A 15,520-nucleotide genomic window follows, 5' to 3' on the forward strand; every position below is an offset into this window, starting at 1 on the left:
CTCTGTGAGACAAATCGATGGGCTTCGTCTTTGCCTGGCCCATCTTCAATCTCAGCAATAGTATTTTTAGTCAACATATTTGATGGGCTGGAGCTAGACCAACACACACACACACAGACACATATGGCAGAGCTTCTGTCAAAAAGAGCATCTCCGATTGGATCTCATTTCGCAGGCGCTCAACCTGAAATTGCCATGTAAATGACTGAGACCTGCCTCCCTGCTGTGTCTCACACACACACACACACACATAAAGGTACACACACACAGACACAGGGTTCTAGGGTTGCTGCTGCACACTGTGCCCATCTTGCCCTCTGTGTCTATTACAACACTTCCCCTTTAAGACAAACGTGCTCTTTACCTGACTCTCTTTTTAAAGATGGCTAGAAATGTACACGTTTTGTGCTCTTGTAGGAAGCAATCACTCCCCTATTGCCGACTACAAATGATCTATAACTAGGCTAATAACTCACTAAATAGTAAAGGATATGAACTACATGTGCACACGTGGCTACATGCAGCTCTCGCTTTGATCTCAAAACAAGCGCATCTACTCACGACCGCTCATGCTGTAAACACAGTCCAGTTAAAAGTAAATGGTACAGATCCATATATGGCAATGGTCTATTTGCATATAGGGCTACTGCAACTCTGATTTGGTTTTGGCGCACATTTGTGTGTGTGTGTGTGTGTGTGTGTGTGTGTGTGTGTGTGTGTGTGTGTGTGTGTGTGTGTGAGAATGGCGTAAGTAGTGAGGAAGTGTGTGTGCGTGATCAGACTTGGTTGAGAATGTGAAACAAATGGCCCGGCTGCCAGGCTAAATGGAAGCAATCCATCAGAGAGACGGGACACAAACACACCCCGGAGATGTCATAGCCAATCCCTCCTCAGACACAAGGCTAGATCTGATGTAGGGAAAGATGAAGGGAAAATATTGAATGACGCACACACATTGACTCGGCCCAAAGACGGCAGGGACCTCTGCTACATGGATAGATAAGAACACTTATCAAATGAAAAGATGCTTTAAAATGGGAAACTGATAGATGGATGAGGGAGGCATGAACAAATGAATGGAGCGTAGAGGGGGGGGGGGGGGGGGGGGGGCAGAGCCATTTAGCTAAGATGTGCAGTCCAGGACTCTGTTCATAAGAACATGGAGCTCTCTTGATGATCTCTAATCCAATGAAGGGACTGAGTTAGACTGAGGGATGGAGGAGTAGAAGCAAGGGAAAGATGGGTCTGGAAAGCAATAGATGAATGGAACGTTGAATGAAGGTCGAGGGGAGAGGGGAGAGGGGGATATCACAAAGAGCCCTTCAGTGAGCGGGGACTGCATGGGATGGCTGGGGCTGTAGCCAACAATGACTGGTACTGATGAGGAATGCTATACAGAAAGATGGAGAGTTGGAAAGAGGGAAAGGGCAAGATGGGGAGAGAAAGCGAGATGGAGAGGGGGTGGGAAAAGGTAAAGCGAGAGATTAAGAGCATGATAAGGACTGATGGAAAGTTTGAGAGAGAGAGGGGGTGAGAGAACCAAAATGAGTGCATCCCTCTTTATACTGAAGGCCCCGGTAATTGTTTAGTGTGATTAGGATGGAGAGAGGGATGAGAGGAGAAAGAAGAGCGGTGTAATATCCTGTAATTGAAGCCCTCGTCTGCCATCATCCCATTGTTCCACCACACGCAGATAAGCCCAGGGAAATGAGAGACGGGGGGGTAGTGGGAGGAAGAAAGTGTGAGGCATAGAGGAGGCTGTGACAAAGGGAGGGAGAGCGACTGAGTGGGTGGATTTACATTAGTAGATTATGTCTAGCGAGATCTATCTCTCATCAACATCCGATTTGAAACTTTTCTCAGTGTTTATTCTAGCCTTTGATGTGTTTTGTCCAAAGCCACAATTCTGCTTCATATTATAAACTGGGTGGTTCGAGCCCTGAATGCTGATTGGCTTACAGCCACGGTATATCAGACCGTATATCACGGGTATGACAAAACCTTTATTTTTACTGCTCTAATTGCATTGGTAACTAGTTTATAATAGCAATAGAGCACCTCGGAGGTTTGTGGTATATGGCCAATATACCACACCTCCTTGGGCATTATTGCTTAAATGAACAGAGTTCTGTGGTTGGCATGGTGCTGTGAGGTCACCTAGGCAGACATGTACATGTACATTTTGTAAATATTTAAGCATTTGTAAGTGTTTAAAAAATATATAATGAGCTTTTTATTTTTGATATCTGTTTTGTTCAGATAAATATTGTGGTCTTCAATGTCAAAGTTACGACGTTCAGTCCGTTTGTTTGCCTTTCCTGGCTAGCGGGATGGCTAATGTAACGCAGCAGCAGCTCCGGCTTTTTTGTTTCACCTGCGGGTTAGAAGGTGGAGACTGCAGTGTCTGAGATGTCCGAGAGGCAGAGGGACTGTTCCTGATCACTGCTAACGTGTGGTTGATTTTCTGCCGCTTTACTGCAGCCGAAGCATCACCCAGGTGGGTTCTACACTGTTGGCGACGGAGGATCGGCTACCTTATGGAAGATCGGCTACCTTATGGAAGATCGGCTACCTTACGGAGGATCGGCTACCTTACGGAGGATCGGCTACCTTACGGAGGATCGGCTACCTTACGGAGGATCGGCTACCTTACGGAGGATCGGCTACCTTACGGAGGATCGGCTACCTTACGGAGGATCGGCTACCTTACGGAGGATCGGCTACCTTACGGAGGATCGGCTACCTTACGGAGGATCGGCTACCTTACGGAGGATCGGCCTACCTTACGGAGGATCGGCTACCGATGGAGGAACGGAGGAGAGGCTACCTTACGGAGGAGAGGCTACCTTACGGAGGAGAGGCTACCTTACGGAGGATCGGCTACCTACGGAGGAATGGAGGAGAGGCGACCTACGGAGGATCGGCTACCTACCAAGGAACTGAGAACATCGGACAAAGCCACGAGCCTCTGAAGAAGCTCCTGGCTTGTCCGACAGACTGGCTTTCTCCCTGGCTGTACTGTACCATCAACGCACCCTCCTCTCAAGCCATACTGACTTTACCAAACTGCCTCAACTCCATTCATTTTCCACCTTTCATTTGTTGTTCATTGATGAATTATGTATTTATGTATTTTGTTAACAAGAGGACCACAATGGAAATGCGTTTCTATGCTTTTTTTTAGTTTTATCCTCTATGATTTTTAAATGCATTGTATCCACGTGTGGTTGTATAGATGTTGTTTTTGTCAAATGAATCATATCACATATGCGTATGGTGTTGCACAATTGATTAATGCCAGTGATTTAACAAACGTGTGGCTGTTTTTAAAAGCCTTTCATGTTCAATTCGGCTCCGAGAGCAAAAAGTCTGTCTACTGGTATTAAGGTCATTCTCACAGGGACATGAGGTGTGGCAGAGCCATTGTCTTTCCACTGTACCAGTCAGAGGGGGGTTGTATACGGTGTAGGTGTCTGTGGGAGACATCTCCTGAAAGATTTTCATCTAGATCTGTCTCTTTACACTAAGTATCTCTCCTGGACTTAGTTTGTGTCATCAAAGTAGAGTAGCGTAAAGACTGAGATGAGAGGTGGGGGAGGTGAGTTAGAGCGGAGGTAGGGAGGAGAGAAACGAGAGGAGTCTGGGAGAGGAGGTATAAGTAGGAGTCTTAAACTTTGTAAACGGCATCTCCCTTCAGAACCTGTGTGTGTGTGTGTGTTTGTGTGTGCTCTCGCTCGCGATAGATAGATAGATAGATAGATAGATAGATAGATAGATAGATAGATAGATAGATAGATAGATAGATAGATATCAATTCAAGGGGCTTTATTGGCATGGGAAACATATGTTAACATTGCCAAAGCAAGTGAGGTAGATAATAAACAATAAAAATGAACATTACACATACAGAAGTTTCAAAAGAATTAAGACATTACAAATGTCATATTTTTATTTATATATGTGTGTGTATATATATATATATATATATATATATATATATATATATATATATATAAACACACACACACACAGTGTTGTAACGATGTACAAATGGTTAAAGTACAAAAGGGAAAATAAATAAGCATAAATATGGGTTGTATTTACAATAGTGTTTGTTCTTCACGGGTTGACCTTTTCTTGTGGCAATAGGTCTCTCTTCCCCCCCCCCCCCCCTCCCTCCCCCAGGCTGTTTGGAAAGGCCTTTGATTACCATGATGATGTCTTTCAGCAGCCATCCTCTTTGATTGGGAAGGTGCTGCTCGTGTGGATGACGTAACACGGTTTGCGACGTCATCGTTTGATTGGGAAGGTGCTGCTCGTGTGGATGACGTAACACGGTTTGTGACGTCATCGTTTGATTGGGAAGGTGCTGCTCGTGTGGATGACGTAGCACGGTTTGCGACGTCATCGTTGCGGCTTTAGAGATCTGCTGTGTTGTAGCCGCCGGTTTGTGCTGAGAACATGGCGGCTTTCGCTCGTTGTCCCGGTGACAGCCAGACTGTAGGTTGGGTTATGCGTGGCCGCGGTCATTGTACAGTGCTACATCTAGCATGTCCCCTCCATTAGCACTAGGTGTGACTGTGATCAGTCATTCCTCCCCAGCCATCTGTCTGTTTGATCCCCAGGACCTTTAAAATGTCCCTCTTCCTCCCCCCGGAATGGTGATTTATCCCATTCATCAATTAGCATTAGCAGCAGAGAGCAAGTAATCTGAATATGGGGCCATAAATTATTGATTCCACCCCCCTCTCTCCCTCCATCCCTCCTTCCGCCTGCAAATCTAACCCTGACATTTGAATATAAGACAGAGCAAAATGATGGCCTGAAATAATGACGGCCATTTGGTGTGTGTGTATCGCTTGGGTGTGTGTGTGTGTGTGTCTTGGCGTGTGTGCGTATGCAAAGCAAACCTCTTTTAGCCTCATTAATATTCATTAATACCTCCTGTCAGAAAGGCACAGAAACAATTCATTGCTCGCATTTACTGTATTAAGTGCTTCATGATTTATTAATGTGCAATGAGAGCGAGAGTGAGGGAGAGAAAGATAAGAGGGGGGAGGGGAGACGGGGTGAGGGGGGAGCACTGAAATGTGAAAGACAGGGCATTTGTAAAGCTATTCACCTGAAACCAAACATAAAAACCATAAATATGGTTGCTCTTTTTTTGTGTGTATTTGTCACCCATCGAATGATTCTGTTTTGTTTTGCGTGGTGTGTGTAGGCAGCCACATTTTGACTTAGCATTAGCAAACAGCTTGGAATAATATATGCCGTTTAGCTTGGCGCTTTTAATCCAAAGCGACTTAGTCAGGCGTGCATACATTTGACCTACGGGTGGTCCCGGGAATCAAGCCCACTATCCTGGCGTTGCAAGCGCCTTGCTCTACCAACTGAGCGACAGAGGACCACTACACAGTGTACAGTCCAAGGGCTCCTTGCTAACGGCTTGGAAAATGGACACCAGTGCCAACCCGTCCAGGAGTATTGACAGCAATGTGAATACAGTGGTGTGTGTGGGTGTGCGTTTGACCCCTCTACCGCTCCCTCTGTGTGACTGCCTCCTCCATAACATCCTCCACTACTGGCATTGTAGATGCTGCTAAGCATCTCTTTCTCTTCACTAGACAGTATCTGTATATTTAGCCACCAGGCAGTTGGCAGAGCTCAGCGTTACAGTGCCTGTATTATTACAACTTCAGGAAACAGAATGATCTTTCTCTCTCTATCCTGGTGTGCTGACGACTCACTCTCTACCTCTCTCCCACTCGTTCTCTCTGCTTGAGCTGTGCATGACCCCTTTTCCCTCACTTCTCTTTCCTTTTGATCTTTCCCTGTGCTTACGTGCTGTTAGCCGAGGGCTCTCTCTATTCCTCCTCCCTGTGTGCTGTGCTGCGTCTTCTCTTCTCCCCTAGAGGGACTTGGCACGACCCACCGTTATACATCAGTGTTATTACACCTTGAGGAGGTGTGTGTGTGTGTGTGGTAGATAGACTTTCCATGTCCCGGTTAATCAAGCTTCTTGCACAGCACGCAGGACAAATTGATAAGTTGGGCAGCCAGCTGTTCTGGCCCAGCTGTGTGCCGTTTCTCTCTCTCTCTCCCTCTTTCCCTCTCTCTCTCTTTCCTCTTTCTCTCTTTCATGTTCTCTTTCCCTCTCTCTCTCTCTCTCTCTCTCTCTCTCTCTCTCTCTCTCTCTCTCTCAATTTTTCTATTCAATTTTCTTTATTGGCATGACATAACAATATTCATATTGCCAACGCTTACTTTGGATATTTACAATATTAAAATAATAAGAATCAAAGTTGTCATCAAGACAACAATAACCAAGGGTCAAAATAAGCATACAGTAGAGGACATGTGCAGGTTGATTGGCCTGTCAGACACTGTCCCTCAACTTATGGCAGGCAACAATGTAGTGCGCTGCCAACCCACAGCTCTCTGCGTTCTCCCCCAACAGGACGGGTAGCCTACTCTCACCAGAGGTCTTTGAAACCTTGAATAAGGGTTTCAAATTTGGGCAAATGACATATTTTTACATTTTGTCAGGAAATATAGCTCCGTCTCAGGTTCTGCTGTTGTGCAGTGGTTGCACAGCCTTTCCTCTACAGGGAGACAGGTTTTCCTGTCTCTACCCTTCTCAATGGCAATGCTGTGCTCACTGAGCCTGTACTTTGTCAAGGTTTTTCTAAGGTTTTGATCAGTAACCATGGTCAAATAGTTTGCAATGGTGGGACAGATAGCACTGCATTTTGCTTTGTGCTGGTTTTCCAATAAGCAATGTAATTTGTTTTATTCTGATTGATTGGATGCTCTGGTCTTGAGGCTTCAGTGTGTTAGTAGAACAGGTTTTGTGAACCAATTGAGAACTTTGGTCTAATTCCCTGAGATCTGGATCTTTTGGGGGTTTACTGCCGGGCCGAGGTCTGACTGTACTGCTCTAGCAGGTCCAGGCTCTGCTGTAGCTCTCTCGAATCTCTCTCGGTCTCTCTCGAATCGCTCGCTCGCTCTCACACGAAGCAGGGAGAACAGTTGAAACTGGAGCAGCAGCACGACCAGGTAGACTGGGGACAGCCAGGAGTCAGCAGGCCAGGTAGTCCTGAGGCATGGTTTTAGGGTTCAGGTCCTCCGGGAAAGAGAGAGAATTAGAGGGAGCATACTTAAATTCACACAGGACACCGGATAAGACAGGAGAATTACACCAGATATAACAGACTGACTCTAGCCCCCTAACACAAACTATTGCAGCATAGATACTGGAGGCTGAGACAGGATGGGTCGGGAGACACTGTGGCCCCGTCCGACGATACCCCCGGACAGGGCCAACCAGGGAGGTTATAACCCCCACACCACTAGAGGGATATCCGCACACCACTTACTACACTGCGACAAGGCTGAGTATAGCCCACGAAGATCTCCCCCATGGCACGAACCCGAGGGGGTGCCAACCCGGACAGGAAGATCACGTCAGTGACTCAACCCACTCTAGTGACGCACCCCTCCTAGGGACGGCATGGAAAAGCACCAGTAAGCCAGTGACTCAGCCCCCGTAATAGGGTCCGAGGCAGAGAATCCCAGTGGAGAGAGGGGAACCGGCCATGCAGAGACAGCAAGAGCGGTTCGTCGCTCCAGTGCCTTTCCGCCCACCTTCGACCCCTGGGCCAGACTACACTTCATCATGGGACCTACTGAAGAGATGAGTCTTCATTACATTTTTATCTTTTTTGTGGCCTTTTTTCTTCCCAATTTTGTGATATCCAATTGGTAGTTACAGTCCTGTCCCATCTCTGAAACTCCCGTTCAGCCTCAGGAGAGGCGAAGGTCGAGAGCAGTGCAGCTTCCGAAACACGACCCCGCCAAGCCGCACTGCTTCTTGACATACTGCTCGCTTAACCCGGAAGCCAGCCGCACCAACGTGTCGGAGGAAACACTGTACACCTGGCGACTGTGTCAGTGGGCAGACCATTCTGTGAAAATGGAACTCTATAGGAGAAAGCCCTGCCTCCAGCTGTTTGCTTACAAATTCTAGGGACAATAAGGAGGCCTGCATCTTATGATCGTAGTGTACTTAGTTATGTACGACAGGACCAAATCGGGGAGAGAGGTAGGAGCAAGCCCATGTAATGCTTTGTAGGTTAACAGTAAAACCTTTAAATCAGACAGGTTAGAACTGGAGTAATATGATCACTTTTTGGGGTTCTATTCAAGATTCTAGCAACCATGTTTAGCACTAACTGAAGTTTATGTAGGGCTTTATCTGAGTAGCCAGAAAGTAGAGCATTGTAGTAGTCTAATCTAGAAGTGACAAAAGCATGGATTAGTTTTTCTGCATCAGATGAACTGAGGTCCACACTCCAGTCCAGTAGTGGTAATGCACCATAAATTGGTTGCCAACCACCATATAAAGTCCGAAGAAACCTGAAGGAGGAAAGATTATGTTAAACGATGCTAAATGGCCAGAGCAGCTACATCCAGCCATTTCAGATGCTAAATGGCCAGAGCAGCTACATCCATCCATTTCAGATGCTAAATGGCCAGAGCAGCTACATCCATCCATTTCAGATGCTAAATGGCCAGAGCAGCTACATCCAGCCATTTCAGATGCTAAATGGCCAGAGCAGCTACATCCAGCCATTTCAGATGCTAAATGGCCAGAGCAGCTACATCCAGCCATTTCAGATGCTAAATGGCCAGAGCAGCTACATCCAGCCATTTCAGATGCTAAATGGCCAGAGCAGCTACATCCAGCCATTTCAGATGCTAAATGGCCAGAGCAGCTACATCCAGCCATTTCAGAAGCAATGTTTATCTTCGCCCTCTGCAGCACTGTAGCCAAAGAGGGGTTCTCTACAAAGCAGGCTGTTCGGTGTTAGTGTAATGGAAGACATTAGACAGACGATTACAAGGTTCTTACAGACACCGCTACGCCCTACACACTCACGCTTTCACATCAGTCCCAGCTTGGGGAGTTTGAAAGGGCTAATCGGTGTGACTTCGAGGCATGTGTGTCTTAAATTGTGTGCGTTGCGTCTACGTGTGTGTGTGTGTGTGTGTGTGACACCCAAACCCACCATCTATTCACCATTCAGGCTTTACCCTCCACTCAGACACGGTTACATCGTTGAGGCTGGGGCCGGGTTGTCTTCACAGCCACATTCATGTATTATCTAACCGCAGTGCATTAGCAGTAGGATAGGGAACGGCAGTGATGAATATGATGGTGATCATAATGGGAAGAGAGAGCGTGCTGAAGGTGATAATGTAGAAATGTTGTTGGGGACCCGGTGACAGAGGGGAGAGCAGCGCTCAACTGATTTCATACACATTACCACTCGGAGCTCTGGCATGGCAAGCGGAAAATGAACCCCAGTGAGAAAGAGTGGAAATAGTTTGTGTGCGTGCCCGTACTAACGGATCTCTTTTTCTACCGTTCTTTTCCCTGCCTCGCTCTCTCCCTCTCCCCCTCTCCGTGCGCCCACTCCCAAATTAAACAGTTGAGTTGTGTAATAAGGAGCCGTTAACACGCGAGAAAGAAGGGAGGAGATGACAGAGTAAATTGGAGAAGGGGAAAAAGGTTGAGGGGTTGACCAGCTCGGTGCCTGAAGAGAGATTGGACAGCATGTGTTGGTTCTGTACTGACTAGCTGGTCCAGTTCCATTGACCATATGTTCAGCTTAGAGGCTCAACATCATGTGTTTGTGTTCAGCCTTACAGCTCTGCTGAGTCATCAAATATCGCCTTCTAAAATCGGTGTCTCTCTCTCCCTCTCTCTCTCCCTCTCTCTCCTGCGCTCTCTCTCTCTCCCCCCCCTTTGGCTTTCTTGAAATTGCTCTAGCTCTTTCATATGCTCTCCTCTTTCTCTCCTCTCTCCCCCTCCCTCCTTCCTCCTAGTCCTCGCTCACTCTCTCTCTCTCCCAGAAGACATAATTAGCTTGAATGTATGTACCCCATGCCGCTAAATCATTATCAGCACGTTACAGCAGTTTTAAAACATACACCAACTGATATAATAATACTGTGTAATGTGTTTTTAATGCATATTTATGTTGATCTTTTTTTCTCAGCGTGTCCCCCTGGCTCGTACAAGATGTCATCCAGACAGCAGGAGTGTTTTCCGTGCCCGGCCAACAGTGTGGCTGAGGAGGAAGGATCAGTGTTGTGTGTGTGTGAGGAGGATCACTTCAGGACCCCCCTGGACAACCCCTCCGCCCCCTGCACCCGTAAGACGCGCTCATACACACCTGTTCCTATGCAACTCTTCATCTGACTATATCACTCTGTCATATCACCTCTCCTCTAGCCATGTTACCCTGTCATTCCTCTTCTCAGTGTCTCTCTCTCTCTCTCTCTCTCTCTCTCTCTCTCTCTCTCTCTCTCTCCTTCACTCTCTCTCTCTCTCTCTCTCTCTCTCTCTCTCTCTCTCTCTCTCTCTCTCTCTCTCTCTCTCTCTCTCTCTCTCTCTCTCTCTCCTTCACTCTCTCCCTCCCTCCTTCACTTCCTCTCTGACCATAATGCCTCCCACTGACCTTGTCCCTTCAACCCTCCTCCCCTTCCCTAACCTCATCACTTAATTATTCCCTCTCCCTCCCGCTCTCTCTACCCCATCCCTCCATCCATCAGGTAACCCAATCCCACTGTCCTTCACCCGTCTTTCACCTTATCCCTCTATCGTTTCCCTATTCACTTCATACTTCACCCATCAGTCCTCCACTCAACCGAAATCTTCCCTCTAGCCTTCCCCCCCCACTTGGTCACCCAATCTCTTTTCACCCCCCCCCCCCCCCCCCCCCCCTCCTCCTCTCCCCCCACACGCCCCCCTCCAAAGACGCACATACATTCAAGGCCAATTCCATACCATATCGCCAGGGGCAGCCGTATTGATCTAACCCTCTGTAGTGTTGATGGTTAAATACACACACGCCACCTGATTTAATCCACCTAATAAGCTTCTTGAATAATATGCTCTATAGTGTACCAGACAATAAAATACAGAGGGCAGAAATGGAGTGTGCTCATTCGTGGCTCGGATCAGCTCCAGTTTTTTATTTTTATAGCCCTGTAATTAGAAGGTTTAATCACGATATTGATTCCCGGTGCTTTCATATCGATCAGGGGCAGTCGGGGATAGCATTTATAGCTCTTTAATTACCACATTTAATTACAATATTGATCCCGTAATTGTGACCATCTCCTGATTCCACCAAGCTATTGTGTGGAGAGGTGGAGACAGGCAGATGGGAGGACAGACAGATGGAGAGGGGGAGGAGAACTGAGAAGAGTTGTGAAGGAATGATAGACGGAAAGAGTATACACCCACTGACGCGTTTATCGCCCCTCTACACCTGCACGTTCATTATTACCACAGAAATAGTGTACATTGTCACTTTCCCACAAGTGTTTCTCACACACACACACACACACACACACACACACACACACACACACACACACCACCATCAATATCCTTTAATGGACCAGTACCTTTTATGTTCCGTTCTTGTGTTGAAACATGCACGGTTACAGCCCCGCGTAATGTAAAGGCTTTGCCTTGTAATAGCGCAAGGCCTTGAAAGTGACCGTTCTGCGTGCGCATGAGTGTGGTTGACCATTGTCAGAACCTCCTACCAGGTGAAGAGAGGAAGCTATGTAGGACTATTGAGATGCACCCGTCGTATTTCACCTTTTGATAACAGAGAGGATTCTCATTCCGCGAGCACGAACCACCTTTTCTGTGGCGACTCATATTTGCGGTTTGTAAACAAGGCATTTGTTCCAGCCATGACTGTTGACTTAAATAACTAATAGGCAGTCCTTTATCTCTCGCTCTCTCTCTCTCTCTCTCTCTCTCTCTCTCTCTCTCTCTCTCTCTCTCTCTCTCTCTCTCTCTCTCTCTCTCTCTCTCTCTCTCTCTCTCTCTCTCTCACACTCACACTCACACTCACACTCACACTCACACTCACACTCACACTCACACACACACTCACACACACACACAGTATACACACACACACACACACAGTATGCACACACACAGTATACACACACACACACACACAGTATACACACACAGTATACACACACAGCATTACACTTCACCATAACTAATAGATTTCCCTCCATTTTATTTCTCAATCCGCCGTAAGATGAGGTGGTCGTAGATCAGGGACTGTCTAGAAATCGCATGAGTGAATAAAGATGGTCGGCGAGCAGCATATTATACATGTCTGACTTACGGCTCCTTTGTTCTGTCGTCATAAACACACACATTTCATCTAGACCAGGCAAGCTTTAGTTGCTTTGGCTAGTCTTATTTTCTCTGTTCTTCTCCCCCCCATGCATCACCCATAATCCCTTTCTCATCTCAATCCTATCAAGGTATTACGTAGGCGTCGTAGCCAGATGTGTGCTAGCGCAATGACACCACGTAGCTACCATTCTGGGGCGGGCTACACTTTGAGAATGGGACTACAGATAGTAATTGGTTGCCACTGGTTTTAATGCTGAATTCAAATACATTCCCTCATACTGATGTCTGATGTACTGGTGCCTAGTCTGTTACGTCCTCACTTTTCTGCTTTGCTGCACGGTATATCGCTGTTATCTTGGTCAGGTCGTTATTGTAAAAGAGAATGTGTTCTCAGTGACTTACCTGGTTAAATAAAGGCAAAATAAAACCTGCTGTGGCACTGTAGGTAGTAAGTACATCATACAGAATAATCATATGTCATAGAAATGCCTCACACTTTTAAACATCATACGGGGGCCATAAGACGAGCACTAAATGTGACTTATTCTCCCTCCCAGGCCCCCCCTCTCCTCCCAAAGACTTGGTCTACACCCTCAAGCAGTCCACCATGATCCTGGAGTGGAGCGCGCCAACGGACACTGGCGGCAGGGGGGACCTGACCTACAGCGTGGGCTGCCGCCGGTGCCTGGGGCTGCAGTGTGAGCCGTGCGGGGCCAGCGTGGGCTTCATGCCCCAGCAGAGTGGGTTGACCGAACGCACGGTCACCGTGGTCAACCTCATGGCCAACTCCAACTACACGTTGACGGTCGAGGCCCTCAATGGCGTATCAGAGCTCCTGCCCAACAAGAGGTTCTACACACAGGTCAACGTGTCAACTAGCGTGCCAGGTCAGTGGAAGTTGTGTTCACACACAGTCTTGCATAACTAACCTTGTTAGTTATTCAGTCCAATTCAAAATACTATTTTCCCTAACCCTAACCTTAATCCGAAAAACCTAACCCTAAAACTAACCCTAGCTCCTAACATTAAACCTAATTCTAACCTTAACCCTAAACCCCCTAGAAATAGCATTTGACCTATGGGAGACTAACAAAAAGTCACCAGTTGGTCAAATTTTTTGTTTGTTTACTATTCTTGTGCGTACATCACCCTGATTCTCGTTCTTTACCCTCAAATCAGAAACACCACGAACGTCTGAGGACAAAGGAGTGCTCAAAAGCACACTGTACACAAACTCTGAACTGATGACACACACACCCTGGGCTCAGCGCTAGCTAAAAGATTCCCGTCATCACGGTGTGGCCATCTCATATTCATCCACACCCTTCACAAAGCCATTAGCCAGAGGCTTTAAAAAAAGCACTCAGCAAAGTGTCCTTGTCACACACAGCCAGCAACCCCCCCCCCCCCCCCCCCCCCCCCACCACCACCACCACCGACCCAGACTCCATACATTCTCACACATTTGATGACTCATGTTTATTCAACTTGTCTGCATTCGCCGGCTGATATTTCACAAACATCGACCTGCTGTGGGGAAAAAGGAAAAATGAAGTGTTTCATTTGCATATGCAGAGGAAAGACTAAATGGAAGCCCTCGAAGTGAGAGCGTGTTTTGTACTCTAATTGTTAATTAGTGGAAGCAAATGAAATGCGTTATGAATGGAGCTTGTATTAATGCACATTTGGAAATGGAACGCCACACATGACACACACACACATGAAGTCATTAAGGAGAGCTATCACGGTGGCTTCTTCACACCAAATGTTTTACTCCAATATTCATGATTTGGTAAAGGAGCAGGTATGTTTTTGTGGTGTATTTGTGTGCAAGCTTGTATATGTGTGTGTGTGTGTGTGTGTGTGTGTGTGAGCTTGTAAGGGAGTGTGTGTACTGTACATGTGTGCATGCATGAAAATGTGTTTGTTTGGGAGTGTGTACTTGCGTGCGTGCGTGCCTCTGTGTGTGACCGTACTCTAGATTCACTCAGTTATCCTCATAACCAGGGATGTTAACTAGTCACCTTTCGGTGAAATTCTACGTGGCTGTAAGCGAACAAGTGATGTGCGTTTGGAGCAATACTGGCTGCTGTATCCAAGGCTCAGCCAATCGTTTACATAACAGCAGAATGCAGCGCAGCACGTGACTGAAGAGAGAAGAGACGACCAACTTACTAGTTACAGCATCAGCACGTGACTGAAGAGAGACGAGACGACCAACTTACTAGTTACAGCATCAGCACGTGACTGAAGAGAAGTGATGACCAACTTACTAGTTACAGCATCAGCACGTGACTGAAGAGAGACGAGACGACCAACTTACTAGTTACAGCATCAGCACGTGACTGAAGAGAAGTGATGACCAACTTACTAGTTACAGCATCAGCACGTGACTGAAGAGAAGTGATGACCAACTTACTAGTTACAGCATCAGCACGTGACTGAAGAGAGACGAGACGACCAACTTACTAGTTACAGCATCAGCACGTGACTGAAGAGAAGTGATGACCAACTTACTAGTTACAGCGTCAGCACGCGACTGAAGAGAAGTGATGACCAACTTACTAGTTACAGCGTCAGCACGTGACTGAAGAGAAGTGATGACCAACTTACTAGTTACAGCATCAGCACGTGACTGAAGAGAGACGAGACGACCAACTTACTAGTTACAGCATCAGCACGAGACTGAATAGAGAAGAGACGACCAACTCACTAGTTACAGCATCAGTACGCGCTCTGGAAAGACAGCTTGCCAGTTACAGCAGCACGTCCCCTGAATGATAAGGAAGAGGTAACATTAGATGAGAAGCCGGACCACGGAGACGGGGGTGAGAAGGTTACAGCAGCACGTCCCCTGAACGATAAGGAAAAGGTAACATTAGGTGAGAAGCCGGACCACGGAGACGGGGGTGAGAAGGTTACAGCAGCACATCCCCTGAACGATAAGGAAGAGGTAACGTTAGGTGAGAAGCCTGACCACGGAGACGGGGGTGAGAAGGTTACAGCAGCACGTCCCCTGAACGATAAGGAAAAGGTAACATTAGGTGAGAAGCCTGACCACGGAGACGGGGGTGAGAAGGTTACAGCAGCACGTCCCCTGAACGATAAGGAAGAGGTAACATTAGGTGAGAAGCCTGACAACGGAGACGGGGGTGAGAAGGTTACAGCAGCACATCTCCTGAACGATAAGGAAGAGGTAACATTAGGTGAGAAGCCTGACCACGGAGACGGGGGTGAGAAGGTTACAGCAGCACGTCCCCTGAACGATAAGGAAAA

At 47.1% G+C, this 15,520-nt stretch overlaps 1 protein-coding gene across 1 annotated transcript in view; it reads left to right on the forward strand.

Moving 5' to 3' along the window:
- Positions 1-15,520, forward strand: part of LOC110496810 (ephrin type-A receptor 7) — a 255,051-nt gene that overhangs the window by 140,246 nt on the left and 99,285 nt on the right. Inside the window, exons 4-5 of the mRNA XM_036952654.1 lie at positions 10,062-10,217; positions 12,802-13,131. Of these exons, the coding sequence (XP_036808549.1) occupies positions 10,062-10,217; positions 12,802-13,131 (486 nt within the window). The remainder of the gene's footprint in view (positions 1-10,061; positions 10,218-12,801; positions 13,132-15,520) is intronic.

This window comes from Oncorhynchus mykiss, chromosome 18 (genome assembly GCF_013265735.2).
Source record: "Oncorhynchus mykiss isolate Arlee chromosome 18, USDA_OmykA_1.1, whole genome shotgun sequence".
In the NCBI taxonomy this organism is placed as follows: Eukaryota; Metazoa; Chordata; class Actinopteri; order Salmoniformes; family Salmonidae; genus Oncorhynchus; species Oncorhynchus mykiss.